Here is a 26,312-nt window from a genome sequence, read left to right as displayed (position 1 = left end):
TTATTGGTCACTGGAATGTATTTTTTAAACTTTGGAAACTTCCTGTTTCTGCCAATTGTGGCTCTGAATAGATTTTTATCTGTGCTGAATACTGTGCACACACTTGCAGACACAGACTTTACTTAAGATGTTGTACAGACTTCTGTGTGGTATTTGGCAGCAAGTTTGTTGTTCTGTAGATTAAATCCAGTTCTCTTCTTGTGAAGGCAGAGCTGGCAATGATGCCATGGTGGTGATATGAAGCTGCCTGTTTCTGAATGTTTGTTGGAGATGTGGACATTCTTATACCAACCAAACGTGAAAAATGATTGAGTCACTAGGTCAGTGCCTTGGTTCCAAACACTGGATTTGTTGTAACCATAGATTAGATTGAGCCCTGTTATAGGATGATAATGTGCATATGAGCATGTTTTATTGTTGTCTCTATAGATTAACATGTGTCTAAATAACAACAGTCTTTTCTTGACTGCTCAGGCTGAAAAAGAGGTACCAAAGTGGGTCACTGGTTACAGTCCATTTGGCATCAGGAATTTCAGAGAAGCAAGGGCAACCAGGCCCAGTGGCTGTAGCTAATAATGCCTTGTCAGTGGCCCCATCTCAAGGCATGACTGTTCCTCAGTGAATGGAAGACCCTGAGTGAAAGAGGAAAAGTAAGTTAAGGCCACAGCAGTGTGGTCTGTGGTTTAGTGTAATGGGGCTTGAAAAAGGCTAGTTAATGAAATTTACATGTAATATGGTCAGTAGCCAGCATTATTGACAACTTTTTGGACAGCCTGAAAAAATATTTTTAACAGCCCACTTGTTTGTTGGACACAGTTGTAAAATTGAATTCACAAATACAAGGGGGAGAGAGTATGACAAACACATCTGTCTAATGCAGTCCAGAGCCTTGAAGCAAGATTTTACTTATTGTGGTTGGAGTGTGTTGTAAGGACATTTCCAGATTTCAGAATGTTTGCATAATGCTAAGACATACCTCACAGCACAATGCAGTAGCCCTGTATCAGACGCTTATAATTCCTGTCTGACTCTTGTCCCTGCCACTTTACACCGAATGTAATTAATTGTTTGGTCTAGAAAATGTCTTTTTTTTTTTTTTTTTCTGAATGATCCACAATCCAATGTTATTCAGTGGATTTAAGCAACGTATTGATTATAGCTTTGTGTTTGCCACAGTAAGTCCAGCAGTGGCCTTGTATCAGTATTTGCAGCTCAGTTAAGAAAAATCTGGAAGGTCAAACCTTATGGTAAACTTTCAAAATTTTGCTGTGCATGACCAACCTCCCCTCATCCCTCCACCAGCACTATAGGGTGTCACAACAAGTCATTAGTACTAGTAATCCCTTTTGGAATTTAAAAAGGTAATTTGTATGAATGAATCTGGAGCTCCTGTGTATCCTGTTAAGACCTCATTCTAAGGCTCTGTGGTATGAAGACAAGGGTTACTTTTAATACACACTCCAGTTAACCTCTGCATGACCAAGCTCTTTACGTAATAAGTGAACAACAAAGGGCCATGCTGTAGAACGTCATTCTTAAGTCACTGGTATGATAAACTGTTAGTTTATTTTACATGTAAATCTCCAATTGTCGCAATGTGTGTTTGCTCTGAGAGTTTTAGCCTTAGTAATACCTGTTAATATTGTATGAAGGTTGTGTACCTGTGTATTTTGTGTATCATGTGTCTTTTGGATTTGCGTTGTATGTGTGTGTGTGTGTGTGTGTTTGCAGGGTTTTCCCTATTTATCTGTGGTCATTTTAGACATTAAAAATAGAATTAAATGGGAGAAAAAGGCAAAATGATTGGTTGACCTCATTTTGTGTATACATTACAGGCAGCACAGTGGATTAGTGGTTACCACTGTCGCCTCACAGCAAGAAGTTTCCTGGTTCAAAACCCAACAGGAGCCTTTCTGTGTGGAGTTTGCATGTTCTCCCTGTGCTTGCGTGGGTTTTCTTCAGCTACTCCGGTTTCCTCCCACAGTCCAAAAACATGTATGTCAGGTTGATTGGTGACTCTGAATTTCCCATAGGAGTGAACGTGTGTGGTTTTTCGTTTATACATGATAGGCTGGTGACCTGTCCAGGGTGTACCCCTGCCTTTTGCCCGAAGAGAGCTGGGATAGGCTCCAGCAGATCCCTGTGACCCTAAAAAGGAATATTTGGGTATATAGCTAATGGAAAGATGGATTACAGGCAGCTACATACACTAAAAAAGTCTACAACTTCTAGAATGAGTTAAATGCAATCATATTCGTTCATTCATAAATACTGCTCTGTGTGGTCTTTTTGTTTCCGAGCATGTTTCCATTTAACAAGGAAACAAGTTAGTCTGTAATACCAGTACCACCAGTTTTTACCTACTGAAAGAATAGTTGCAGTTACGTTTTTTTTTTTTTGTTTTTGTTTTTTTTAAATAAGCATTCTTGATATTGCTCTTTATCACTGACTGCTGCAGTATTTGGTAAAGACACTACACAAATGAAGAACGGGGGGCTGTATTTTTAAAAAAATTTTTATGCAGGACAGCCCTTTGCTTGTATTTTTCCTGTGTGGCTTTTAGTCAGGGTATTATACTGAATCAAGGCTGTCTCTCTGGCTCTGTGCCTCTATACTGCAGCAGTTGATAAAATGGTCAAGGAAGGGGGTTGGTCAGACCCCTCACTTCAGCTCAGGACATATATATATATATATATATATATATATATACACACAGTATATCTATACCCCCAGCACACATCTTGCGTCAGCACCTACACTCTTAATCAGTGATCTGCCTACTCTCTCTTACTGGCTCGCACCAGTCCACGCTGCCTTAATTAGGCTTTAGTCATTTACATGGGCATTGAGGACATTTTTGAATATTTGTCTCAAGAGCAGAACAGATGGGTTAAATTGCCACTCTGGGTATCATAGCACCACAGCTATTCATAGCTAGCATGGATTTTATAGTGGGTCTGAGGATCTGCATGTTACCCTGAAGCATGGAGTCTGTGCAGAAGTGTGTGTTGAAGATGTCATTACCAGCTGTTGCGAATCAGGTTCTACCGAGGCAGAACACAAGTAGATGTTGCTGCTTTTCCACTATGAAGCCTTGTTGATTACGAATGAAAATGCCAACAACTTGACTACTTCTGCTTTTTGCTGCTGGTTGTAGTCTTTAACAATAAAGCATAAATAATAAGGCTACTTACTGTTCTTAGGCCATGTGTGTGCCCTAGGGGAATTTAACTAGTCAGTTTGACATCTGAAGAAAACATCAGGGTTGATTACTACCTGAGGTGGCAAGCCACCCAGATCTTATGTAAGGGTTTCTGCATCTTGTGTTGTGATTTGCTGTGTATTATTCTCTGCTTTTTCCCTTGGAGGTTAGTGTTTTTTTTTTTTTTAAATTAATCAATATTTACAGATCTGTGCTCATCCTCGTTTTCCATTAGTGATGCAACTGACAATCGTGTGTACTGAGTTGGAGCTGAGGGTGAACAGGAATTGAGCAAGGACAGTCTCTTGTGGAGCCCACTGTACTACAGAACACTGTGTGATTGATAACTCTTTAGTATCGCATACTGTGGCCTGTTGGTTGGAGACCAGGCTGTGGTCCACCTCTGCCCGCTGCATTTTATTCCTCAGCACTGAGGCTGTATAGTGTTAAAAGCACTGGAACATGAATCATAGAACATGAACCTCACAGTGTTTCCTGCCTTCTTGAGGTGTGAGAGGGGTCTGTGAAGGAGGCAAATGACGGTGTCCTCCATCCAGATGTATAGCTGGTAGGCAGACTGTAGTGGATTCATACCTGGTCTCACCATAGGAAACGGTTTGATAAAGACAAGCCTGTCCAGAGTCTTCATCAGATGAGATGTTAAGGCCACTGGTCTGTAGTCTTCAGGCCCTGGTATGACACAGCATGTCTTCCACAGAGCCGGTACACTCTGTCACATCAGAGTCTGGGTGCAGATGTGATGGACAACTTGACACATTGTGTCTGCAAAGGCCTTGAGGACTCTGGAGCTGGTGACATCAGGGACTGCTACCTTCCTTACCTTTATTCTTTGGAGCTCCCTCCTTGGTTGTTGCGATAGACATGGGTGGGGGAAACTTGGAAGCATTATGAGTGATAAGGTATATTGAAGATGAGTGAGTTGCCTGAGGTTTAGAGCCACCGTAGCATATTGTTAAATATAATTAAATGTTTAGACACCTGATTTTTAAAACTCAAATAGCATTGGCGCCATAATTTCTAGTCAGACTCTTAACTAAGTTGTGATCAGGAAGCAGTGGTCATAGTCATTGCATAAATGACAGTGTTTTGAAGAGGCAAGTGTGAAATCAGCATTTTTTTTTTTTTTTGTCCGTCTCAAAGATCTGTCGGTCAGCCCATGCACTCAGTCAAGAGGTTTATAGGAGGTTTGCATGCCATAATCCACATTGATTAACTCAAGTCACATTCAGCTAGACAAACTCCTGCACTAACACCCATGCAACAAACATAAGTGCCTTTCACTGTGTGCCACTTAAAGTTCATTTCAGTTATCAGCAAAGTCGTAGCTTCTCCTTATATCTTCCCTTTTCTCTACTGTGCTCACTCCATAGACTCCCAGGCAGCAGGACAGTTGTTTAATCTTACTTTATCATAGTATCTTGGTGGCTTGTTATCATGTGCCTGTTCTTTCTTGACAAGGCTGGGTAATATCCGCATATTTTGCCTTTACACTTACAGCAGTCTTACCAGCTTTTTCTCTTTTATAATAACATACTGAGTTCCAGTGTGCCAGTTAGCGCAGCTTGAGTCTGCAGTGGGTGCATGGCAGGGCTGTAACACTGAAACAGTGAAAACAGAGCAACTGGCACAGCTGCTGGTCAGAGTTTCCTGCAGTCATTGCTGGCATACAGTTCAGCTGTGGGCCATCTGCTGGCTCATGGCTCGCCTTGCACCAACTTTTGTTGCAGCAGAAGATGCAATAGATGCAAAATCTATAATCAATAATCATCTGTTATTAAGGATAGGTGCAGAGGCAAAGCTGACACAGTGCCCAAGTAAATTATCACAGTACTTAACAAGTCTCCATTGCAATGTTAAAGTTATTTTAAGTCCTGGTTGCTCTGTGGGTTAAGTGTGGACTGGAGTCTGTGTTTATGTGTGAGTTAGACAAACCTCTACAGGTTTGCTTTTTAAATGTCTGTAAGATTTTTAATAGCTTTTTAGCTAATTCAGTTTTTTTTAAAGTACATCCTGTGAAATATTTTCTCTCTTAATCTCCTTAGTCAAATGTTGTGACACATATTGTGTATACCAGGTTTGTCAAGGTTTTACAGTAGAGTTTGATTATAAATCCCTGTCACACTATTGTTACTAAGTCCAAATGTTGCTAATCCATCCTTGTTAATGAAGGATCTGGATGAGGCCAGGTTAACGAGGGAAAGAGGAAACTGTAATGAGGAACACAAAGCTGTGAAGAAAGACCAGTCTGACATGGTGTGTAATTTCACCGCCATAATTAGGACTAATGCTGAAACCTGCTCCTTTTTTTTGTTAACATTATTATTAAAACCTCTTTCTTGAGAATAAAGTCTTTCAACTTGCCACTGTGCTTTGTTACATATGTTTTCTTTCTCTTTCTGGTTAGACCAAAATTCACTTTCCACTAATGTCTATGTGAAATGGAGCGAATTGACCTACCTCCTGCTTTATAACTGCAGGCGAATGCACACAGCAGAGAATGATCCACACAGCCTGGATGCAGGGAGTGTGAGAGCAATGACAGGTTAATGACAGAGAAAGGTTTGTTAAAACTGCTGTTTAATTTACTGCCACTGTCACAGCCATAGTCGGTCCAGCAGGTTATGTTTACAACCCTGCCCACACTATTACCACTCCTCCCCATGTTTTGGACATATTCTACCATCCAAGGAAATTTTGGTCTCACTGCTCAATAGGGCAGATTTTTATTTTTATTTTTTTTTACTATAAGTGGTGACAACCAGCTCACACTTTGTATACCCTGGCAAGTGATGATACCAAACTTATTTGTTCAGTATTGGCAAGGTCTGTTAGAGACTTATCATTTTTAATATTTCAGATGATCACAGATGATGTATTAACTCAGATTAGGTATTAGGTGTTATTTAAATTACAATCAGCATATATTTTAATACTTTGTATGAGGAAGAGAGCTGTAGAAATACAATTACATAAAGAAAATATGGCTGACAGGCTAATAATCCAGCTTGATTAGCATTCTTGACCATATTTCACAGACTAGCTTTAAGGCTTGTTTTTTTTTTTCCTATAAAAGGCCAAATAATCTGTAATAATATAATCTTTATTTTTAAAAGTAAGTTCGTTGACTGCTATAAACTGTAATGATTAATAAAATACCTAGTTTGGCATCAGCAGTGATATCTCTGCATTCCCTCTATCACTGCATTCAATTCAGTGCATTTCAGTTTATTTGTATTGCACAAATCATAATATAAATCATGTTTGGGTACTTTAACTAGAAACCCAACAAATCCTACTCCATACTCTACATACTGTAGCTTAGGTGGTCTCACTGTGCTTCAAACACAAAACTAAGGCAGTGGGTATGTCCTGCCTGGCCATTTGTTATATTACATATGGCTGATTATTTCAACAGTTGATACTGGAATAGCTAGAAGCATGTAATAAAACCAGCTGGCTCAAACTGGTATGTCTGTGTTGCTGTTGGGGATGGAGTTTGATAGGATTTTATCAAATCTGAATCACATTCAGATTGAAACAAATTGCAGTTGTTGCACCCAAGAAAAGAAACTTACCTCTGGATATTTGTTTGTCAGGTTAATCTGTTTTTAAATCTAAATTAAACACTTTCTAGGAATGCTTTAAATGTACCGACTAATGGAGGCATATTGTATGGGAGATGGTTGTCTAGTTTTTTTTTTTCTGTACTTATTGGCTTTGATGCATTTTGGTCAACTTTGTTGTGTATGAGGTGCTATGTAAAAAAATAATCAGATTGTTTGAAATTCTGAGTGGGGGGGGGGAATTCAACTTGTGTACTAAAGGATACAGCTATTTAAGAGTACAGTTGTTCTAACCATGTTAAAAACACATCTAATAGTTCTCATTCTGATTTAAGAGCCAGTTACTAAATTAGCACTGCACTGACAGAAATTACAGTAATATAACTGTCGTGTGCCGTAAACCATGGACATAATCCTGTGCTAAAGGGTTATAGGGCTTCACTGCATATTTTATTACTGCTCTGTGTCATTCATTAACCCTGTCCTCACACACTGTGCTCAGTTCAATAAATTGCTGAAGTTTTACATGCATAATAGACTTACCTGAAGGCGAAGCGGTTGTTGTACTGCTGCAGGTCACAACATTTGACAGTGATAGAATAAAGCTCAGGTGTAGGCTGGGGCAGAACATTCAATATCAATAATAAAAGTTCTTACTGCCACATGTTGAACACTAGATAAAATTTTAAAGAAAGGACCTGTCATCTTTTTTTTTCTTTGCCAATGCCAATTACAGAAAGACAATGTAAACCTCAGAAGGTGAGTGACTGACAAAGGATTGTTTGACTGTGGCTCAAATCTGGATATTTTACCAACTTGGAACTGTATCTAAAATAAACCTATCAGAACCCATTACTAGTAGGTGTTTGCTATCAGAGCTGTGGAACTAATAGAGTTCAGAGCACAGATGTGGTGGGTGGCAGCAGAGTGGAACACAGCTTTATAGATTACTTCCCATTAATGTCACAGTTTATTTTTCTGGCCCTGCTGCCAGATATAACTTGTCTGTGTCTTTAAACCTGTCTGGGCTGCTCCATGCTCTGAGGCTTTTCTTTAGCCAAGCGAACAACACAGATCTGTTTGCACCACTGTGCAGCTTTGAAATAATCTAAAAATAAATCACTTTTAAGAGCTCACGTTTCACTAAGCTCACAAGTTAATATATGAGGCAACTAATGAGTACTGTACTGTACTGTGGTATACTTTGTTTGGTGTTTGTGCATGTATGTCTTGGGAGTGACATTCTTGTAGTGCCTCAGTGTGTACATATCTGTCTGTGTATCAGCATGCTGTGCACAATACCTCTGAGCCTACATGTGGCTTCTGAATTATGCAGAAGCCTCAGTGTCTGCTGAAAGGGAAAAGAGCAAATGGGAGGTTTGCATGTTGGGAGAGTGTTTGGGGCTTGGGGAACACTACGATGACGGTATAGGGGTTATATGGGAAATCAGCAGGATTGCTGAAAAATGAAAGTAGAGAGGAGGAGGGAGTAAAAAAGAGCTGAAATGAGGAATGATGTGGGGTAGGAGGATCACCTAAAGGGAGGACAGCTGCAGTGCCCAAGGGTTAAAATCTGCTTTAAAGTTGCTTTTGTTTTTTACTGTCTTTTAAGAAGAGTTTCAGGTAAACTTCAGTCCATGTGCTCTTTCTTTGTAGCCAAAAGCACTTGGGGAAAACTGAGTCTGGCTTGGGTGGCCCCAGACTTCCGTTGCTCAGCTTGCCTCAGTAGAATGTGTTCTCCGCAGGACTGAATTATTCATGGGTCTTCAGAAGAGTGCAGTGAAAATCCCCAACCCCCACATACTTGCACATAAAACCTGATATGCCACATTCAAACACACACATGCAAGCCATGCTTTATCCTCCTATCACTCCAGTCTTCAACACTTTGCATCACAGCACATTTTGTTTCATTGATGTTTTCAAGTTATTGAGACTGATTTTTGTATTTGTTCTGCCATTTCATCTCAGAGGATGCTGACTGTGGCTGAATAATTCAATAGATTAAATCTCACTTGGCTGTCTACGCGGCATTCCACCGTCAGTGTCGTCTGTCTCGGTGAGGGGTGGGGTCGTGTTTCTAGTCCATCCTCATTGCTGAGTGTACGTGTGTTTGTTACGCAAGTCCTTGCTTTGATGGTTTAAAAGAAATGGAAATTGCAGTAAAGAACCCCCCCCTCCTTTTGCACTATCAAGAGCAAGGTGGTGTCAGAGGAAAGGGATGGGAGGGTGCACGTTGGCAAAGAAGAGTTACTCGCAGTGTGGATGTTTGGTGATGGAGAAGGGAGTGGCTGGTGTTGTGGGTGCAGAGAGGAAGACAGATTGCAGATAGGGGGGAGGGGGGGAAAGGAGCAAAAGATGGTGGGATGGGGCAGTGAGCACGCAAGTGTTGAAGGAGAGAAACGGAAGAGATCAGTGGCATGAAACCTTCAGCTGCAATACTGTGGATGTGACAGTGTTAGTTTGTAATGGTCTGTGTTTCTTGGTAAATTAAAGCTAATAAGAAGAATTATCTGATGCATTAAACTTGGAAAAATAAACATATTATGAACATGCAGGCTATCTAGGCATCAACTTTGATATAATCAAATTAGAGATTTCTTTATTGCTCAGTGACCGACAGATTTCCTTTTCACTCACTCCTTTTGTGGAAACATACTGGATGCATGTAATATGCAGGGGGAGTGCCTCCAAGGGGGTAGCCTCTTTAATCTGGTAGTTCCTCTGAAGCAATGATGTAATAAGTATCTATCTATACATTATTTCTTTGATACATTTATCGAATTATTTATTTATTTATTTTTCCCTCCCAGGATCGTAAGCTCTCAAAAGTGGAGCGTCAGCGCTTTAAGGAGGAGGCAGAGATGCTGAAAGGTCTTCAACATCCCAACATTGTTCGTTTCTATGACTTCTGGGAATCGCCCCTCAAAGGGAAGAAGTGCATTGTTCTAGTAACAGAACTCATGACGTCAGGAACGCTCAAAACGTGAGTAATGATGAAGGTTGTACAGACAATTCCTGGCAAATATTTGAACAGGAAATATCACAAATTTAAATAACGTTTTTGCCGTGGAGAGATTTTTACTAAGGTTAAATTGAATTTAACACTTAAAATGCATTTTGTGACTTGTTTGTCAAGTAGCGTTTTCTCCTTCCTACAGCTATCTAAAACGTTTCAAGGTAATGAAGCCCAAGGTGCTAAGGAGCTGGTGCAGACAGATCCTGAAAGGCCTTCATTTTCTTCACACCAGGACCCCTCCCATCATCCATAGGGATCTCAAATGTGATAACATCTTTATCACTGGACCTACAGGGTCAGTCAAAATTGGGGATTTAGGTCTGGCAACACTTAAGGCGGCTTCCTTTGCTAAGAGTGTCATAGGTAGGAGATTTTGAAATGTAATTTGGCAGATGAATTGTTCCTACACTAATAAAGTAAAATGACTTATACCTTGGGCTTTTTCTCTATCCAGGCACTCCAGAGTTTATGGCTCCAGAGATGTATGAGGAGCACTATGATGAGGCTGTGGATGTTTATGCCTTTGGCATGTGCATGCTAGAGATGGCCACCTCAGAATATCCATACTCAGAGTGTCAGAATGCTGCTCAGATTTACCGCAAAGTCACCAGTGTGAGTCCAGATAATGTACAATTTTCCAGTTTGTTGCAGAAATGATATATTTGGGGAGATGTTTGACTGTCTTAGTCAATTAGTCTATAGCAAACTTAATGGAATATTTAAAAATGTTACATATTGTATATTACATTAGTCCAAAATGATAACAGGTAAGTGAACTATTTCAAAACCGCCTACATTAATTGTGCATTACCTTTGAGCCATAACCACTGGTAATAATATATAAATGTATTAATAATTTAAATAATTATTCTCCCCATTCCCCTTGCAGTACAGTGTAACTCAATTGTGTGTATACAGTTGTCAGCACAAAAGCTTGTGACCTTGCTTGTAGCATGAGTTTTGTAATTAATGGTCATACTTCGTAAACCTGTAAGATGGGCTGCAATAGGGTTGAAATGTTGTTAGCTGCTTGACCATATCAGGAACTTTTTAACTGAAGAAATCCTGCTTTTATAGACTAAGATTTGCTTGGTTCTTTGTAACTATGTGGATCTTCAGATTTTCATTTCTTGTGTGAAGAATCTGATGAACCATATGTAGTCACAGGAGCCCAAATCTTTATTGCTCTTTGAAAAAGCCTGAATGCTGTATCCCATGCCATTTCAGGAGTATGTGTCTGCTTGCAAAGCATACTGCAAATTGTTTTTAGATTAGGGGGGGTTGTAATGTCATGATAGACTTCCTAATTTGATGAAGAATATTGATTTTTCTGGCTCTTGAGGCTTGGCTGGGTTAGAGTAGAGGATGGCTCTTTCACCTGCTGTTAAGGAAGCAAAAGGCTCTATGGCCATATTAATAGTCAGGCAGCATGAGTGTAGTTGTTCTCTGCATTGTTACCGTATGCATATCAGAATGCCCTGCAGGGACCACTGCAGGATATTAATAGCAGATTGATCAAACAGAAACCCTGATAGCTTTATACTATTCCCTGAGTACATACAGCATGCAGCTGTATAATTGCTAGGAATGTTGATCTAGTAAATAAATATACAGTACTATCCTAGATGCCCAAAATGTTTTTCAGAAATGAATTTTCTACCAGGTCATGTAACCATCACATAGAATGCTACATCATAAAGAGAATAATTAGGACAAGATGTGCATGTATGGTAAATACCAAAACATAGACTTAGTACAGAAATAAATGTACTAAATATTCCACCAGTTTAAAAGTGACAAATATCACAATGTATCATATTTTATAGTGAAAAAGAGTACGATTAATATGTCTATAGCCAATTTTCAAGCCTCCCTTAAATCTGTAAGCTACTCATTAACTATCTATCCACATGCTCAGGATGTTCAGTACAGTCAAATTACCAAGGGAAATTAGAGCAACTGTTTTCTAATTGTAGTTTACAACACAGTAATCAGGCCAGACTCGAGACAAGTCAACGTATCAGTGCATCTCGTATATGTATGACAACAAAACTCATTAAGGTTGTGTCTGAGACATTTTGTCTGCACATTAAGTTATATTTTGGTTAAAATACTGAGCTCTCACATAAAGTGAAGTTATCAGCGATTTGAGAGGTTTCTGTGGATGCTTGTTGTGCTTTCTGGATTCCATTGCAACTGACCTGGATTCAGGCTGACCACAGCTATGTAACTCTGTCAAGGTCAACAAGCCTAGTGCGTGTGTGCGTGCGTGCGTGCATGCGTGATAATTGCAGGATAAGATTTGGCGTGGAGTATTAACAAAAATATCCCCACACACATTTTCCTTTGTTTTTCTTTTGTCATTATTTTTCATCAAATACAGTTTCTTTTAATAGCATATCGTCAACATTTTTTTTTGTTTCCTCTTCCTCAGGGAGTGAAGCCAGCTAGTTACAACAAGGTAATGGATCCTGAAATCAAGGAAATTATTGGGGAGTGTATCTGCCAAAAGAAAGAGGAGCGGTGAGTAGATGTCCTCATCACGGTCACTGTCCAGTTTCCAGCCAACACGCCCTACAAGGTGCCTTCTAATCATTCATGCCTTGTCTCACCTCCCCCACTTCACTGCTGTGGTGCTGACAGTTGGGCTCACAGCAGCAGCACTGCAGTTTTCCTCCATATCTGCAGGGTGTCTCTCAGTGCTGTTACATTATGAGTTTGTGTAAAGAGTAAAATATAACCATTAATTAGCTTTCGTTTTTGTTTCGTTGAAGCATAATTGAGTTCAGCAAACATCTATGTTGCCCATGTGTCCTTTTGCTATCAGCACATCTGAATTTTTATACCCCAGTTAACATTGATGGCAAGGCTATCTCCACACCTTCAACATTATGGATAAGTGTACTGTTCCTCTTCCCAGGTACACCATCAAAGACCTGTTGAACCATGCTTTCTTTGCTGAAGACACAGGTGTGAGGGTGGAGCTAGCTGAGGAGGATGATGGGAAAAAGGCCTCGATAGCCCTTAAACTGTGGGTGGAGGACCATAAGAAGTTAAAAGGGAAGTACAAGGAAAGTGGAGCCATTGAGTTCATGTTTGACCTGGAAAAGGATGTCCCTGAAGTTGTTGCACAGGAGATGGTGAGTGAAAAAACATAGAACCTATGTTAAAATAAAAAATAAATAGATGGTGAGTGAGCTATTGAAGGTGTTAAGAGGACATATTGCTAATGTAAAAATATAAGGAGGGAGATAGATGTGAATTAGCATCTGTGACTATATTTGCTTTACAATGTGCTGCCCAAACTAAAATATGATTATCATCTAGACATAATTAAAACCTTTCAAAATCTCTGCATCCTTTACATTCCATTCTAATAATAAGGTAGACTTAACCCATACCAGTTAAATACTTTTCACAAACAGTCACGCTTTGCATGTGTTTATGGCACTGCTGGCAGTGCTCATATCTCAACATCAGGGAATGCACTCAAATGCAGATTGCTGGTGATAACTTACTCTGCTGTTCTGGGAACACAGTTATTGTAAGGGGGGGTTTTTTGTTTGTTTTGGGTTTTTTTTTTTTTCCTCCTTTTTGGTGTTTTTTTTTTTTTTTTTTTTTTTCTCTCGAGTTAACATCAGATAAGGTTCTCCAACAAAGAAAGCATGCTCCAAGAGAAAAACAATCTTTTCAGTTGATAATACCAACCTCAGACCTTTATATCCTCTAATATATAAGTTTATATGGGTGAACTTGTAACTAATAAAGAGGTCACACCTTCAGTAGAACATATAGAACAGGTAATTTTTTTTTTTTTTTTTTTTTTTTTAGGCTTGTACTTTTAGTTGAACTGTTCGAAATAGCTGCAAACAAATATGTTTTTGCTAAATTCTTGAAAGTTGCTTTATAATGGGTTTATGTTCTCCTGTATCATGATAGGGCAGCATCTGGAATGTGTTATCAGAAATTGGACAAAAATGTCTATAATATCTGCTTGTATATTATGTGCTATATAAAGAAGCGTGTGATCAGCATCTTTAATATGGTGTATTCTCCCGTGGTTTATGAAAAAAGTTGAGTAATATGTTTGGTTTGTTTCATTGTTACAAAGGGAGAGTGTTTCCCACACATTTCTTCCCCTCTTTCTTGTCTGTGCTCTGCTTTCATTTGCCTGTGCTGCAGGGATGGATCTACAGGGGGGCAAGGGGTGCACCCCCACCTCCCCACCCCCCCCCCCCCCCCCCCCAAGCTGTGTAATACTGTGTATTAGAGGACCCACCTATACCACCTTCTTATGCCACCCTACCAAATCCTTTTGCCACCCCATGTAAACATTTTCCATTTGCCTTGGGAATGAAGACAGACATGTGGACCAGCAGCACAATGAGATTGTATGGCCAACATGCTTCTATGTCACTCCTTATCCAGTCTAATTGATTCTCTCCAGACAGGCAACGTGAGAGATGTGATTTTTTTCTTTTTCTTTCCCCATCACTGAATATAGTCATTCATTCTGATTGTTGTACCAATGATGCCTAGATGCTTTACTTTTATTGACCATCATCATGTCTGACCTTAAGAATGGAAAGGAATTAACTCTATAACAAATATATATTTGTTGCCCTCTCCACTTTTGGTTTTGAGACAAAACTGTATTTTTTTTTTGGTTTGGTTTTTTTTTTTGGTTTTGTTTTTGTCTGATACATGTCTTATGTATTGTCTTCATCTTTGTCACTTGCAATATGTAACACTCCAGACGGTTCTGTTGTAAATAAATGAATGAATGCTGCTGCAGAAGAGGGGAATAGTTACCCATAATCCCATTAAAATAGATTTTCTATTCCTTCCTTTCTGCCTCCTTCACACACTTCTCTTTAATGCACCATCTCTTCTCTCACATGCTAAAAATATCCTGGGAGTCATGCTCTTTCCTTTTCTTTGTTAGGTGGAGTCTGGCTTCTTCCATGAGAGTGATGCTAAAACTGTGGGAAAGTCTATCAGGGACCGTGTGGCACTGATCAAATGGAGGAGAGAGAGAACAGTCTCTCCTGCAGCTCCAGTGGATCAGGGTGAAAGAGGAAACAGGATCCAGATTACACCGTCTCAGGCCACATCTGCTAGGGCAGCACATATAGGACAGCCACCCTTGCTGGAACCAGAAGAGCCAGAGGCAGACCAATTCAACCGGCTGTGTAACCTACCGGCCAGTGCCACCTCCGTGACATGTAAGAGATTCTGTTTCTTCCACTGTAAAACACAGGAGCTTAATCTTTCTCTTTTTTCTTTTTTTTTCTGTTTTTTCTTTTTTTTTTTTATAAGTGCATGATTTGTGTCTCTGCAGCAGACAGCACACTTGACAGTGGCATTGGCTCCACTGTGTACTCAGACTCTCACAGCAGCCAGCAGAGTGTCCTCTACCAGTCCCTGCTGGAGCCTATTACTATGGCAACGCAGCAGGTCTGTATAAGGAGCATGCACACCCAGGTGGACTGTGTACATTTAAATTTACAATACAGACACTCTTTGAAAGCAGCAGTCGCTCATGCTGACGCTGCGTCCACACACATAAAAATAATGTTCATCTGCAGCATTTTTTTTCTTTAACATATTCACATCAATCTTCCATGAGTGATGTACATTACACCCTTGTTTCTCATAAGTTCTTATGTTTTGTTTTCTCATCTCATTATATAGTTCTTTTTTTTAAGGTTATAATTCTCTCATTGTGAATAACATGTTTTGCTTTTGGGTTGCTCCTTAATCAGTGCCAGAGCAGTAACCCCCTTCTGGGAGATCGACCTCACTCCTGTGAAAGAGGTGAAGTATGGGGGGCAACACTGAGCCCAGAGCTCAGGACTCGATTAGGAGCTGCAGCCCGGAGAGGAAGTGCCCCTGTTATTGACATTCACAGAGCAAACCACATTGCTCAACTCCATGCCCTCATTCAGTCTCAGAGATCAGTTACTCCCACCCCTACAGTACCAGAGCACCAGTCAGAACTCAATTCACTTGAGCTTCACTCAGAGGCAGAGGATGGGTTCTGCCAGAGTGCTCTGTCAGTGTTGCAGGTCTCGCCTGTCTCTGCGCCTTTTGAGTATCGCCGCCTTAGTGATGCAGGTATTCGGCCACCATCGCAGGCCACCTGTGAGGACTTAAGTGGACGCAGACACTCTGACCTTAGTAGTCAAACCTGTCATCATAACCACTATTTTGCAATGCACAGAACCCACATGTGCCAGGCCTGCCTCTCTTTGCTTCTTTTGAGGTCACAAGAAGGGAGCCACCAACAACCTTGTGCTGTCTTGCCAGCACACCACTGTCCATGTGACTTTACACAGACTTCGTCTCGTGGAACAATGACCACTCCTGCTTATGGGCGCCTGAAAGGTTTGAGTGATTGTTCTGATTTCTCACTGCTTCAGAAGTCCCTGTTAAATATAATCAGCCGCAAAGCAGCACCTTGTCTTAGTACACACTCCCAAGCCTCACTGCTGCACCCCTCAGCTGCCCACAGGCCAGTTGGCAGTGATGGAGTTGGCAACCTGAAGAGTCATCTTCTAAGTGGCACTTCAGATGGGGTCCTCGAGCCCCTCCAGGACTGCGAGGATAGATTGTGTGCCGGAGAGCAGGAAGTTACCAGGGCTGTTGGAGTGGTAGGTCAAAATGGCAGACAGATTACTTTATTTTCCACTATAGGGCAACATCTGCTCAACTGATTATGCCCAGCTTATAGGAGATAAAAGCTTCTTCTGCATGGAGCTGGTCTGATCAACCTGTCTACTGTTCTTACCATGTGCATAGAGATCCACAGCTGGCTTCCTAGAAATCTTAAGCTTGCTCGGGGACAGAGGACAATGGTGCGCTCTCTAACAGACCACATTTCCCTGCTGATTAACCACAAACCCCTTCTGAAACTGAACTAGAATTTACAATTTCCTTTCTGTTTCACTAGCCCAATGCTACACCTGTCTTTCTCTTAGGCTTGCCCTGGATAGATGGCCTCTGATCTCAAGAAAGTGTAGCTGTCTTATCTCTCTCCTCTTGGTCTCTCTTACAGTTTCTCGCTTTCCTCCTTATTTTAGCTTGCACCTGTCACAGTTTCTTCGTCATTGAACCAGATTATCTTGTTTTTATTCTTTATTCTGTCATTACATCGACATCCAGTATGAGTTCATGTACTATAACAAGCACACAAATTAGTTCTGGTGGAATTTTTCCTGTAACCAGTAATATTCACTCCCTAGCGGGGTCTGACTGCAATTTTTCTAATTTGTGTTCTCAGGCAATTTCTGCAGGTCACCAGAATCAACCACCTGTCCAGGGCCTGCCTTCATCCAGCACGGCAGCGTACACCCCGCTGCAGTACCTCCAGCCTGGAAACAGCTACACTGCTGCTCCATATGCTGCTCAACCTAGTGCAGCCACACCAGCTCCAGCTAGTCACTGTTCAGTCAATATCCAACATGCAGCCAGTGCTGCTAGCTATACACCTCCATGTGTGCAACAGAACCAAACTGTAAGTATTTCAGCATCATCTGTGCCACAACATGTTGCACAGAGCTACCAAGCACCTGGCCACCAACAACAAGCAACAGAAGTAAACTCTTTGACTTTTTCCTTGCAAGTCCAAGACATTTGTCAGAACTGTGTTGCCCCAACTGAACAGCATGCTCAGGCTGCATCAGGATATCCTATTTCAGTTCAGCAGCAATCTGCAGCAGCACCTGCCCTGCCAGCACAGCAGACAGCACAAACCTACTCTGCTTCTGTAGCCCCAACTATGGCAGCGGCAGCCCAGTGTCATCCTGCACAAACCCCTAGTGCACTGCAGCAGGTCCAAGCTACAGTGAAACTGCCAAGTCAGCAGCCTGGCCAGAGCTCCTCCACACCAGCACTTTATAGCCAACAGATACTCATTCAGCAAGAGCACCAACAAAATACCCAGTCCAGTACACAACAAACACAAAATGCTGGACAGGCTTATATTCAGCCTCAACTCCAGCATGGCCAAGAAACGGTGCATCCTACACACCAACAAATGGCACACCAGCCTACCAGCCAACCTCCAAGTCTTCAGTCTCTTGGTCAGCAACAAGTACATACCCCAGCTCTACAGCAGCACAGTCAGAAAGCCATGAAAACACCAGTTTCACAACAGAATCAGGATGTGTCCCAGTCTACAGTCCAGCAAGGTCAGACCCCAGGTTTGCAGCCTCATCCCGCAGCAACCCCAGTTGTTCAGATTACAGCCACTCCTCAGAGTTACCCTGGTGCAGGTCTACCTGATGGTGCCCCTCTGAGCTATGCACATTGCACTGTCAATGCGCTGCAGCAGCAAGCTTCTCCAGCTCAGAGCCAGTATCCGCCTATACAATCTGCCGTAGGTCCACAGGCCTATGGAGGAGCTAACCAGGTAGTGACTCCTGTGAGCCTTCCAGTCTCCTCCCAGCATAGCCAGGCAGCACATACCACTCAGCAGGTGAGTGTGCAATGTATAGCAATAATTTTACATTTCCCCTTGTCTGACCTCACCTGGTTATCATTTCTCATCATTTTTCAACCCAATCTTAGCATCAGCATTTCCTGAATCTGGTTGAATGCCTTTGTCTCTTTGGGAATCTGTGGGATGGAGAGACAATAATGCATAATACAAGTTAACAGTGTTATTTATGCAATAACACTTTTTAGTTTCGGACCTTCTCATCTTATGGTGCCTGGTTGTGATTTGGTACAGCTGTGGTGGTGAACAGTAAAACAAAAAAAAAGTAAATGGAAAAAATGAGCAGCCCAATAAACAGGAGGTTCCTTGGACAACAGCCAACAGAGACATAATGGAAACAGTAATGAAAACAATAACAGTGGTTTTTAGCCACTGCATCTGCCAGCCCACCCAGGCTACCTCTGTTTAGTGGAACACTATATACCAGTAGATTGAGATTGGTTTTAAACTTAGAGAGGGATTGAAAAGTAGGAGGTATTTTGAACTTGGTCAATAGCGGGACATGCAGATTTCCAAATGAAAAAAATGAATTGCGAATCTCAGCCATTATTGAACTTCTTCCCGTTTTTTTCCTCCTCCACTTGTTTATCTGTAGAATATTCCTGCTGGACAGAACATTTCACGACTTGAACAAGAAGGAGAAGGTCATGGGCAGATTCTCAGTCAGTCAGCTTCCAACATACCAGCCAAGGTCCTTCCTCCTCAACAGGCAATGACTCAGGCTACTGTCCACCAACAGCTCCAACCTCTGCAGAGTTTAGGCTCTCTACCACCAACACACCCATCTCAGGTATTGGTTGTTCTGCTTTCACAAATATCTTAACAGGGTAATACGCCATTATTTTTCTTATATCTGAATTATTGCATGTCTCCAGCTGGTATTATATTTACAGAACAGTAAACAATTCACTTCAAGCAAGTTATGTGATGTCATCATCATATGTTTGACCCCTTTTCTCCAGGTTATTTCAATTTCCTCTATTTCTTCCTCTTTTCTTCTCCCTTCAGTTTCCTTCTCAGTATCCCACAGTCCAGGTGATGACAGCTGTGACTGACTCTGAGTCCTCCTACTCTCCCTCCTGCACAGCCCCCCATTCATCAACCTCCTCTTGTCTTAATCACATTTTCCTTTCTCCTGGACAGGCGCACCCTGTAACCCCCTCAGTCTCCCCTCTTTCCCCTCTGCACATTGAAAATGCATTAGTTTCACCCAGCCCTTTGTCCCTGACACCTTCCCCTTCACATGTGCTGGGTAAAGTGGCACCCACGTCCCCACAGCAGCAGCCTGCTGCTGTGGAACAGAGTGTCAGATGTGAGGTTTCCCATTCACAACCTGCATTTATATCTGCATTAAGCACCCACCCCATGCACACACACACTGCCGCATCCCAAAAAACACACCCTCCCACAAATGGCAGCACTCAGCCTCTGATGCAGGTAATTATAATGGCTGCAGTGGAGTACCGATGTTTACCAAGAAGGTGTGAACTGGAATTTGTGTGTTAAGGGTGGTTTTCTGAAGTGAACCTTTGGTTGTGATAAGATGGTTTGCATCACAACAAGCTTTATTTTTTAGAGTCACTGTGCCATTGTTCTGTGGCCGAAGGATAGTAAACATTTACAGTGGCTTCAGAAAATATTCAGACCCTCTTCACATTCTATGCTGGTGTTCACAGATTTCATTTTACATGGATGAAATTAGTTTTTGCCAGTCTATTCTCAATAGCAGATAGTGACATAACTGTTTTTGTTAGTGAATTTATTCATTATATAAATAATATTATTATATCTTGTTTGTATTTGTTTAAAAGCAGGTTCTCCAGCAGGCCCAAGTCAGCCACCCAGAGCTTACCACCTCTGCTCTGTCAGTCCAACCTGCAGTCTTCTCTTTACCTGTGCACAATGAGGCTGACCCAGCTATAGCTGCTACTGCTGGCCAGCTGGATAAAAAAAGCCCATGCCAGCTACCCCCTCAGGCTCAAGCTCAGAGTCAGGTTCAGAGCCAGATTCCTGTGCTGCAGCACACTGAGTCTCAGAGACCATCATCTGGGTCTGCCAGTTCCAGTCTGACTCAGCAGACACCAGTCAGTATTCTCACTGGAACTGTAGGTCACGGTCCAACAGAGACCAACATGGAGGTATGGATACATGACTCACTTCTGCTACTTACTTCTTTCTCTGCCTACATTGCTTTGAAAATATACAAGTGAACAGATACTGCCATTCAAGTCACTGTCAGGAACATAATCTAAAATGAAAATAGCTCATGAATGTTCATTTTTTTTAAGTTGTTTTTGAATTTTGTTTTACAGGATCCAGCCACAGAGAAACACACTGGAGGGCAGAGCTATGACAGGTACTAGCAATATTCTGTCAGATAAGCAGTGACATGAGTGTTGACATAAAGCATGTGAAGTTTTTCTTGTTTGCACTGTTGCAGTACAACAGCCACACCTAGAAAAACCTTGCACTGATTGACTACATTGCTGCTGTTTGTTTTAAATGGTCTTTGGCAGAGACATTGTTTAACTTTCCCCTTGTGATGTTCCGCCAAACATCACAAATGTAATGTAACATACTAGTGCCTCCTCCTAAAGGTTTGTGGTATAATTTCAGCCCAGTAAAGCTGTCTGTGCTCACTGCTTTAATAGTAAAGACAAAAGTCTGTAAATCCAGAGCATTAAAGAAAAAACATCAACCCTTTCCTTTTCCAGTTTTGTATATTGTATATTTGTCTACCCAGATGATGTCTTGTCTAGTTTCCCTCAGATGATTCCTTTTATCACACACCCTATTTACTATCTCACTTTTCAAGTCACCATCTTTATTTAGAATTAACATGAATTGACATCTTGTGCACACCTGTTGCTTGTTAGTTTTGTTAACCACTGAGTACAGCTACAGATGCTAAATGTAGAGCTATGTTTGGTACAAAGGTATTAATGAATAAACAGCCTTTACACTGATATACTTCCCTTGTCATTCCAAAATTAGTGTCAATTCTGATGCTACATCAGGGAAGGAAATGAGTGATGGTTATGAGGGAACACATGGCGGGAAAGGTGAAGCGAAAGTCCGCAGACACCACCGCCGGTCGTCACGCACTCGGTCTCGTCAAGAGAAGATTGGCAGGCCAAAGCTCAGCATGCTCAATGTGGGTAACTAAAGTCATTTTCAACAAGGAGCACATTTCTTGAAGCCCATTTTCAAAATGAATGAAATGCTAGCGAAAGTGTTTCCCATGTACCTTTATGTTGCAGGTGTGTAACACTGGGGATAAGAAGGTAGAGTGCCAGTTGGAAACTCATAACCATCAAATGGTCACTTTTAAATTTGACCTGGATGGAGATGCACCAGAAGAGATTGCTACATACATGGTATGTTGTAGACAGATGACTGCTGGCTCAATTGATGCAAAAGCTTTAGTAGTGTGTAGTAAGCACTGAGTGACTGAAATACTGTTTTATGGCTCAGAACTCTGATACACCCTGTGTTGCTGTTCTGACCTGCAATGCAGCAAAAGATCTTGGTCTATCCCTTTTACCCTTACTCTCTCAGTTTATAATGGCTTCATGTTTCCATATGGACAGGTGAATGATTAATGGCAAAGCTGCTTCACTGAAGTAATATTTTAATTGCCTTCCAGAATATATCTGGAATTTCAATCATTTTGGTTTTGGCACTCTTCAGTCTCCTAAACATGCATCTGTTGTTCCTGGCACAGCCAAGACTTCAGTTGATTTTAAGCATCGCTTGTTAAAATAAAGCTTCAATGTTTTCTCTTCAGGTGGAGAATGATTTCATTCTGCCTTTAGAAAAAGAGGTTTTCATTGAACAGCTAAAGGACATTGTGGACAAGGCTGAGGACATGCTAAGTGAGGATACAGAGGGTGAGAGGAACTCTGACCAGGGAGGCAGTCCCAAACATGGCGAAGGCGCTGGCATGTTGGAAACAGAGGTAGGGAAGGAACTGTTGACACTTAGTAGTAGCAATGGCCTTGGATACATCATCCTGACAGCACTCTCAAGATGACTTAGCTGGGCAGCAATGCCAGCAAGAGTTGCCAGAAATACTTTTCTGCTGATGTGCCATTTTGATCTAACTGAATTTACTTATATGGTTTATCTCATTGGCTGCTTAGTTAAGGAAATCATTTAAAGGTCAGTTGGATTGGTGTGCAAGCATATCAACTCTGTAGTAATTCTTTTTCTTTAGGGTTTGAAGACTGCACCCAGCACACCACAACTGGTGTACCAGCAAAATGGTAAGACGTTTGACCACCTGAAACTGAAATATCCACTCACACTTTTCAGCTCTAGTTAAACTCAGCTGCTTCCTAAGAAACCTGTTATGACACTGGAGTGATGATTTAGAGAATTACTGTGTTCTGTTTGTATTCTTTAAATCATTGATGTTTTGCTGTAGAAAATTGTCAGTCAGTATCTTTAGCTCTTCTACTGAATTGATTTTACAGTACATGTGATTCATGAGTTTTTCTTTTTGTCTGTCCTTGGCAGTCCTCCACACTGGCAAACGCTGGTTTATCATCTGCCCTGTGGCTGAGGTGCCTATGTTAGACAAAGAGAAGACTACATCTCACACCTCAACATCCCAGGGTATACTACACACTCCTTATGGTTTATGAAACAAAATCCTTTTATATGAGGATTTGCTTTCTCTACCAAGTATATATTTTCTGTATAATAAACTGAACGGTTTGCATCTGACTTACTGCTATTGAAACTGAATGCAATGGAGTGCGTGTCTGTGCGGTTCATTCGTTGGGGTCAGTTATATAAGAGTGTTTCTGCAGTGGTTCTGGGCTTTATACTCCAGCTGACAGAGCCCAATGGGGGAAGACAAGCAGTGATGTAACACTGTGGCATGCAGGTCCCAGCCCACTCTTCTTCATGGTCTTGTTTGGTTAACTCCTGATCTGTGCTCCTTCTAATTACCTCTGATCCTTTTGTTTCACCAGAATCTGAAACGTCTGCCTTGCCACCAGTTAGATCCAACAGCAACACAACTGCAGTGACTACCCCAGCTGCATCTTTATCATCACAAAGCCTGTCCTCCTCTTCTCAGCCTCCTGCAGCTCAGACTTCAGTACAACCTCCAATACAAAACATTAGCAATGCCCGGGTCCAGCAGCCTCAGCCCTGTGTTACTAAGCACACACTTGCTGCTGGTGTCAGCCATCACAACTCCCTTCCTGCAGCAGAACCTTGCATCTCTGCTGTCTCTATGGTGACAGACATGCCATGTTGTGCTATTGTGCCACCTGTTGATCTGGATGTGAATGCTATTGAGAAAGGAGCAGCTGGTGGTTTGCTCTCCTCTCAAACCAGTCAGGCCAGTCCTACTGGAGAGTTACCCCCTCAGCTGGCCTCCCATCATTCTGTAGTCTTGCAGCAACCTTATGCTACAGCCATGCAGCCTGGGACAGTGACATCCCAGCCTCAGAGTCCAGCACATCAGACCTCCCAGAACATACAGTTGTCAAGCCACCAGCAGCCAACAAGTGGCCCAGGAGAGTCTGATAGTGAGGGACCACGCAGGGTGGAGTTTATTGACCGCACCATTAAGACACTGGATGAGAAGCTGCGAAACTTGTTGTACCAGGAGCATGTTCCCTCCCAGCCTTCCAGCACTGCGTCTGACCCGCAGGCCTCCAGCACAGAGGGAGTGAGCTCCCCCCCTGTCTCAGATAGCCAGAACACTGACGGAGCGCTTAAAAAGAAGAAGGAGCCACTGGTAAAAAAAAAAGTGTGTGTGTGTATGTGTGAGATGTCAGCATTCCTACATTATTGGTTAGGGGCTAAGTTAATGTCAAAATCTTTTCCTTGCACTATGCTGTTGATCTGACTTTTGGCAGTATAGAAGTCGACAAATACTATCTTTATAAATAGGAAGGCTAACCAAATTACCGCTCTCAGCACAATAATTCATCATGTCGTCTTCCTCTGGCATCTTAATTTTGTGTCTGTGTGCATGTGTGTTCGTGCTCCAAAAAACACATCAGGGTCTGACTCATTCAGACTAAGGTCAGGAAGAGGATAATGGCTAGCTTTACCACACTGATCTACCGATTTACCACTTGCCACTATTCAAACCTCCCCCCCCACACACATGCTTTTCTCTTTCTCTGTTAGCCTCAGATTCCTGAGTACACAGATAGTGTGGGTGCACTAAGTGATTCTGCAGTGGCAGGTAGGTAACATTATTCATGTTATGTCTATATTACATTATTTCTGCATGGTTTTCTTTAATGGTTTCTCTTGCTCTTTATTCTGTTTTTTAGCTAACAGGGGTTTGAAAGGAAGAGGTCTAACTGCCATCTCCAGTTCGTACAGCTCAAAAAGTCGTTTTCAAGTAAGAATCCATTTTCAAAGCTCTTAATGAGGAAATCTCTTAAATATCATTTGACCAAATGAAATGATGTTACAGGCCGCGCCATTGCTTGTCCTGCATCCGGTTGGTTGTTTAAACATTGCATTTGCAGATCATGTTTATTGACCCTAATTTTGTTACGAACATGGGCATCTCTTCCTTTCAGATCGTCCCCACTCCACCGGATGTCATTTGTCGGTTAGAGAAAAGTAAGATAAGCTGCAGTACCTGCAGTTCCCCAGCACCCTCTAGTGGTTCAGGAGACTCTCACAGCCAGACCCATGCCGTAGGCAGGGGTGAGAAGGGCTGTGTGGCTGTGGGCAGGTCTTCTGTGACAGTTGCAGCTGATGATGAGAATGCAGGGACATACAAATCACACGACAGTAACCGCTACTCTGCCCCTCCAAATTTCTGTCAGGCCACCCCCATTTCCAGCCCAGATGTCACGCCATGCCACATTCCCCGGGCGCAAACCATTGACACTCCAAGCCATCACCACTGCCAGCACTCCTCTCACCTCTGCTCTGACTCAGCAGATGAGGACAGCAGCAGCATAGCTCTCCCTCTGTCTCATCCTGCACCCCCAGCTCATGCCCTTTCTGAGCACAGTGGAAGCGACCTCATGAAGAGGGCAGTGGCCTTCCTGCGGCGTTCTGGTCGAAGCAAAAGTGAGCAGAGCTCTGATTCACCAAGTCGACAGCCTGTGGCACTGAACGGTCATGGCCCCTCGCCTTCCACAGGGCATGTCCATTCATCTTACATCAGCAGTGACAATGACTCTGAGTTTGAGGATGCAGATATGAAGAAAGAACTTCAAAAATTGAGAGAAAAGTAAAGTAACTTATACACACACTCACAGCTGCACATCGTTTTTATGAAGTATTATTAATGTTTAAATGTAAACTCGTTATACTGCATTTTATTTATAAAAGACAGGTGTGGTTTGGTTCTGCACTGTAAAGAATGAGTCAATGGAGACCTGCTTTAATTGATATGTGCCAGTTTCTAGTATTTACATAGTTTTAATGTACATTTGTAGCATATGGCAGAAAACATTGCATTAACTGTCACTAGATATATTTATCGTGAACAATAGTTTTGTCACCTGAGTTGACTAAACTTTCACAGAAAGAAAAGCAGGAAGACCTTTTGAATAAAGTGATAACACAGCATAGCCATCAAGTGAGGGTGTCTCTTGACACAGGCGTTATGACTAAGTAAAAATGACAGAGGCTTTAGTGGGCTATGGAGAGAGCAACTTATTTCAACAAGCTTAGAAAAAATTACCTTGAAATTAAAAACTGTTCATTTCTGTTCTTTCCTTGTACCTTCTCCTAGACACATGAAGGAGATCTCTGAGCTACAGGCTTTCCAGAGGAGCGAGATTGAGCATCTGTACAAAGAGTTGGGCAAAACTCTACCCCCCAATGTTGGCTTACTTCATGCTGCACCCCCAAGTGCCCGCAGGCGCAGGGCCAGCAAACACAAACTGAAGGCTGGAAAACTGCTCAATCCAATGGTGCAGCAGCTCAAAAACAATCTTAACACCACCTCTGACAGAAAAGGTGTGCGGGTTGGGATAGTGGGGTGACAAGTGGGTTATGTCATGATTATGT

The 26,312-nt window shown here is 41.9% G+C and overlaps 1 protein-coding gene across 6 annotated transcripts in view; it reads left to right on the top strand.

Annotated features, from left to right (window-relative positions):
- The window catches only part of LOC113145387 (serine/threonine-protein kinase WNK2), a 37,374-nt gene that overhangs the window by 4,423 nt on the left and 6,639 nt on the right, over positions 1 to 26,312 (top strand). For 4 of the 6 annotated variants that reach the window (XM_026332060.1, XM_026332059.1, XM_026332057.1 and 1 more), the window contains exons 3-24: positions 9,600 to 9,772; positions 9,948 to 10,168; positions 10,260 to 10,417; positions 12,240 to 12,328; positions 12,726 to 12,945; positions 14,751 to 15,030; positions 15,147 to 15,262; positions 15,571 to 16,458; positions 17,088 to 18,284; positions 18,901 to 19,095; positions 20,117 to 20,443; positions 20,618 to 20,661; positions 21,300 to 21,459; positions 21,566 to 21,682; positions 22,093 to 22,263; positions 22,522 to 22,570; positions 22,824 to 22,922; positions 23,285 to 24,060; positions 24,459 to 24,516; positions 24,608 to 24,678; positions 24,863 to 25,527; positions 26,035 to 26,261. In XM_026332060.1, coding sequence (XP_026187845.1) covers positions 9,600 to 9,772; positions 9,948 to 10,168; positions 10,260 to 10,417; positions 12,240 to 12,328; positions 12,726 to 12,945; positions 14,751 to 15,030; positions 15,147 to 15,262; positions 15,571 to 16,458; positions 17,088 to 18,284; positions 18,901 to 19,095; positions 20,117 to 20,443; positions 20,618 to 20,661; positions 21,300 to 21,459; positions 21,566 to 21,682; positions 22,093 to 22,263; positions 22,522 to 22,570; positions 22,824 to 22,922; positions 23,285 to 24,060; positions 24,459 to 24,516; positions 24,608 to 24,678; positions 24,863 to 25,527; positions 26,035 to 26,261 — 6,301 coding nt within the window. The remainder of the gene's footprint in view (positions 1 to 9,599; positions 9,773 to 9,947; positions 10,169 to 10,259; positions 10,418 to 12,239; positions 12,329 to 12,725; positions 12,946 to 14,750; positions 15,031 to 15,146; positions 15,263 to 15,570; positions 16,459 to 17,087; positions 18,285 to 18,900; positions 19,096 to 20,116; positions 20,444 to 20,617; positions 20,662 to 21,299; positions 21,460 to 21,565; positions 21,683 to 22,092; positions 22,264 to 22,521; positions 22,571 to 22,823; positions 22,923 to 23,284; positions 24,061 to 24,458; positions 24,517 to 24,607; positions 24,679 to 24,862; positions 25,528 to 26,034; positions 26,262 to 26,312) is intronic. The other 2 variants (XM_026332058.1, XM_026332062.1) reach the window with 2 other exon arrangements.

The sequence above is a fragment of the Mastacembelus armatus genome, chromosome 7 (assembly GCF_900324485.2).
Source record: "Mastacembelus armatus chromosome 7, fMasArm1.2, whole genome shotgun sequence".
In the NCBI taxonomy this organism is placed as follows: Eukaryota; Metazoa; Chordata; class Actinopteri; order Synbranchiformes; family Mastacembelidae; genus Mastacembelus; species Mastacembelus armatus.
The sequence above is the reverse complement of the archived record's forward strand: the minus strand, read 5'-3'. Positions and strand labels throughout refer to the sequence as shown.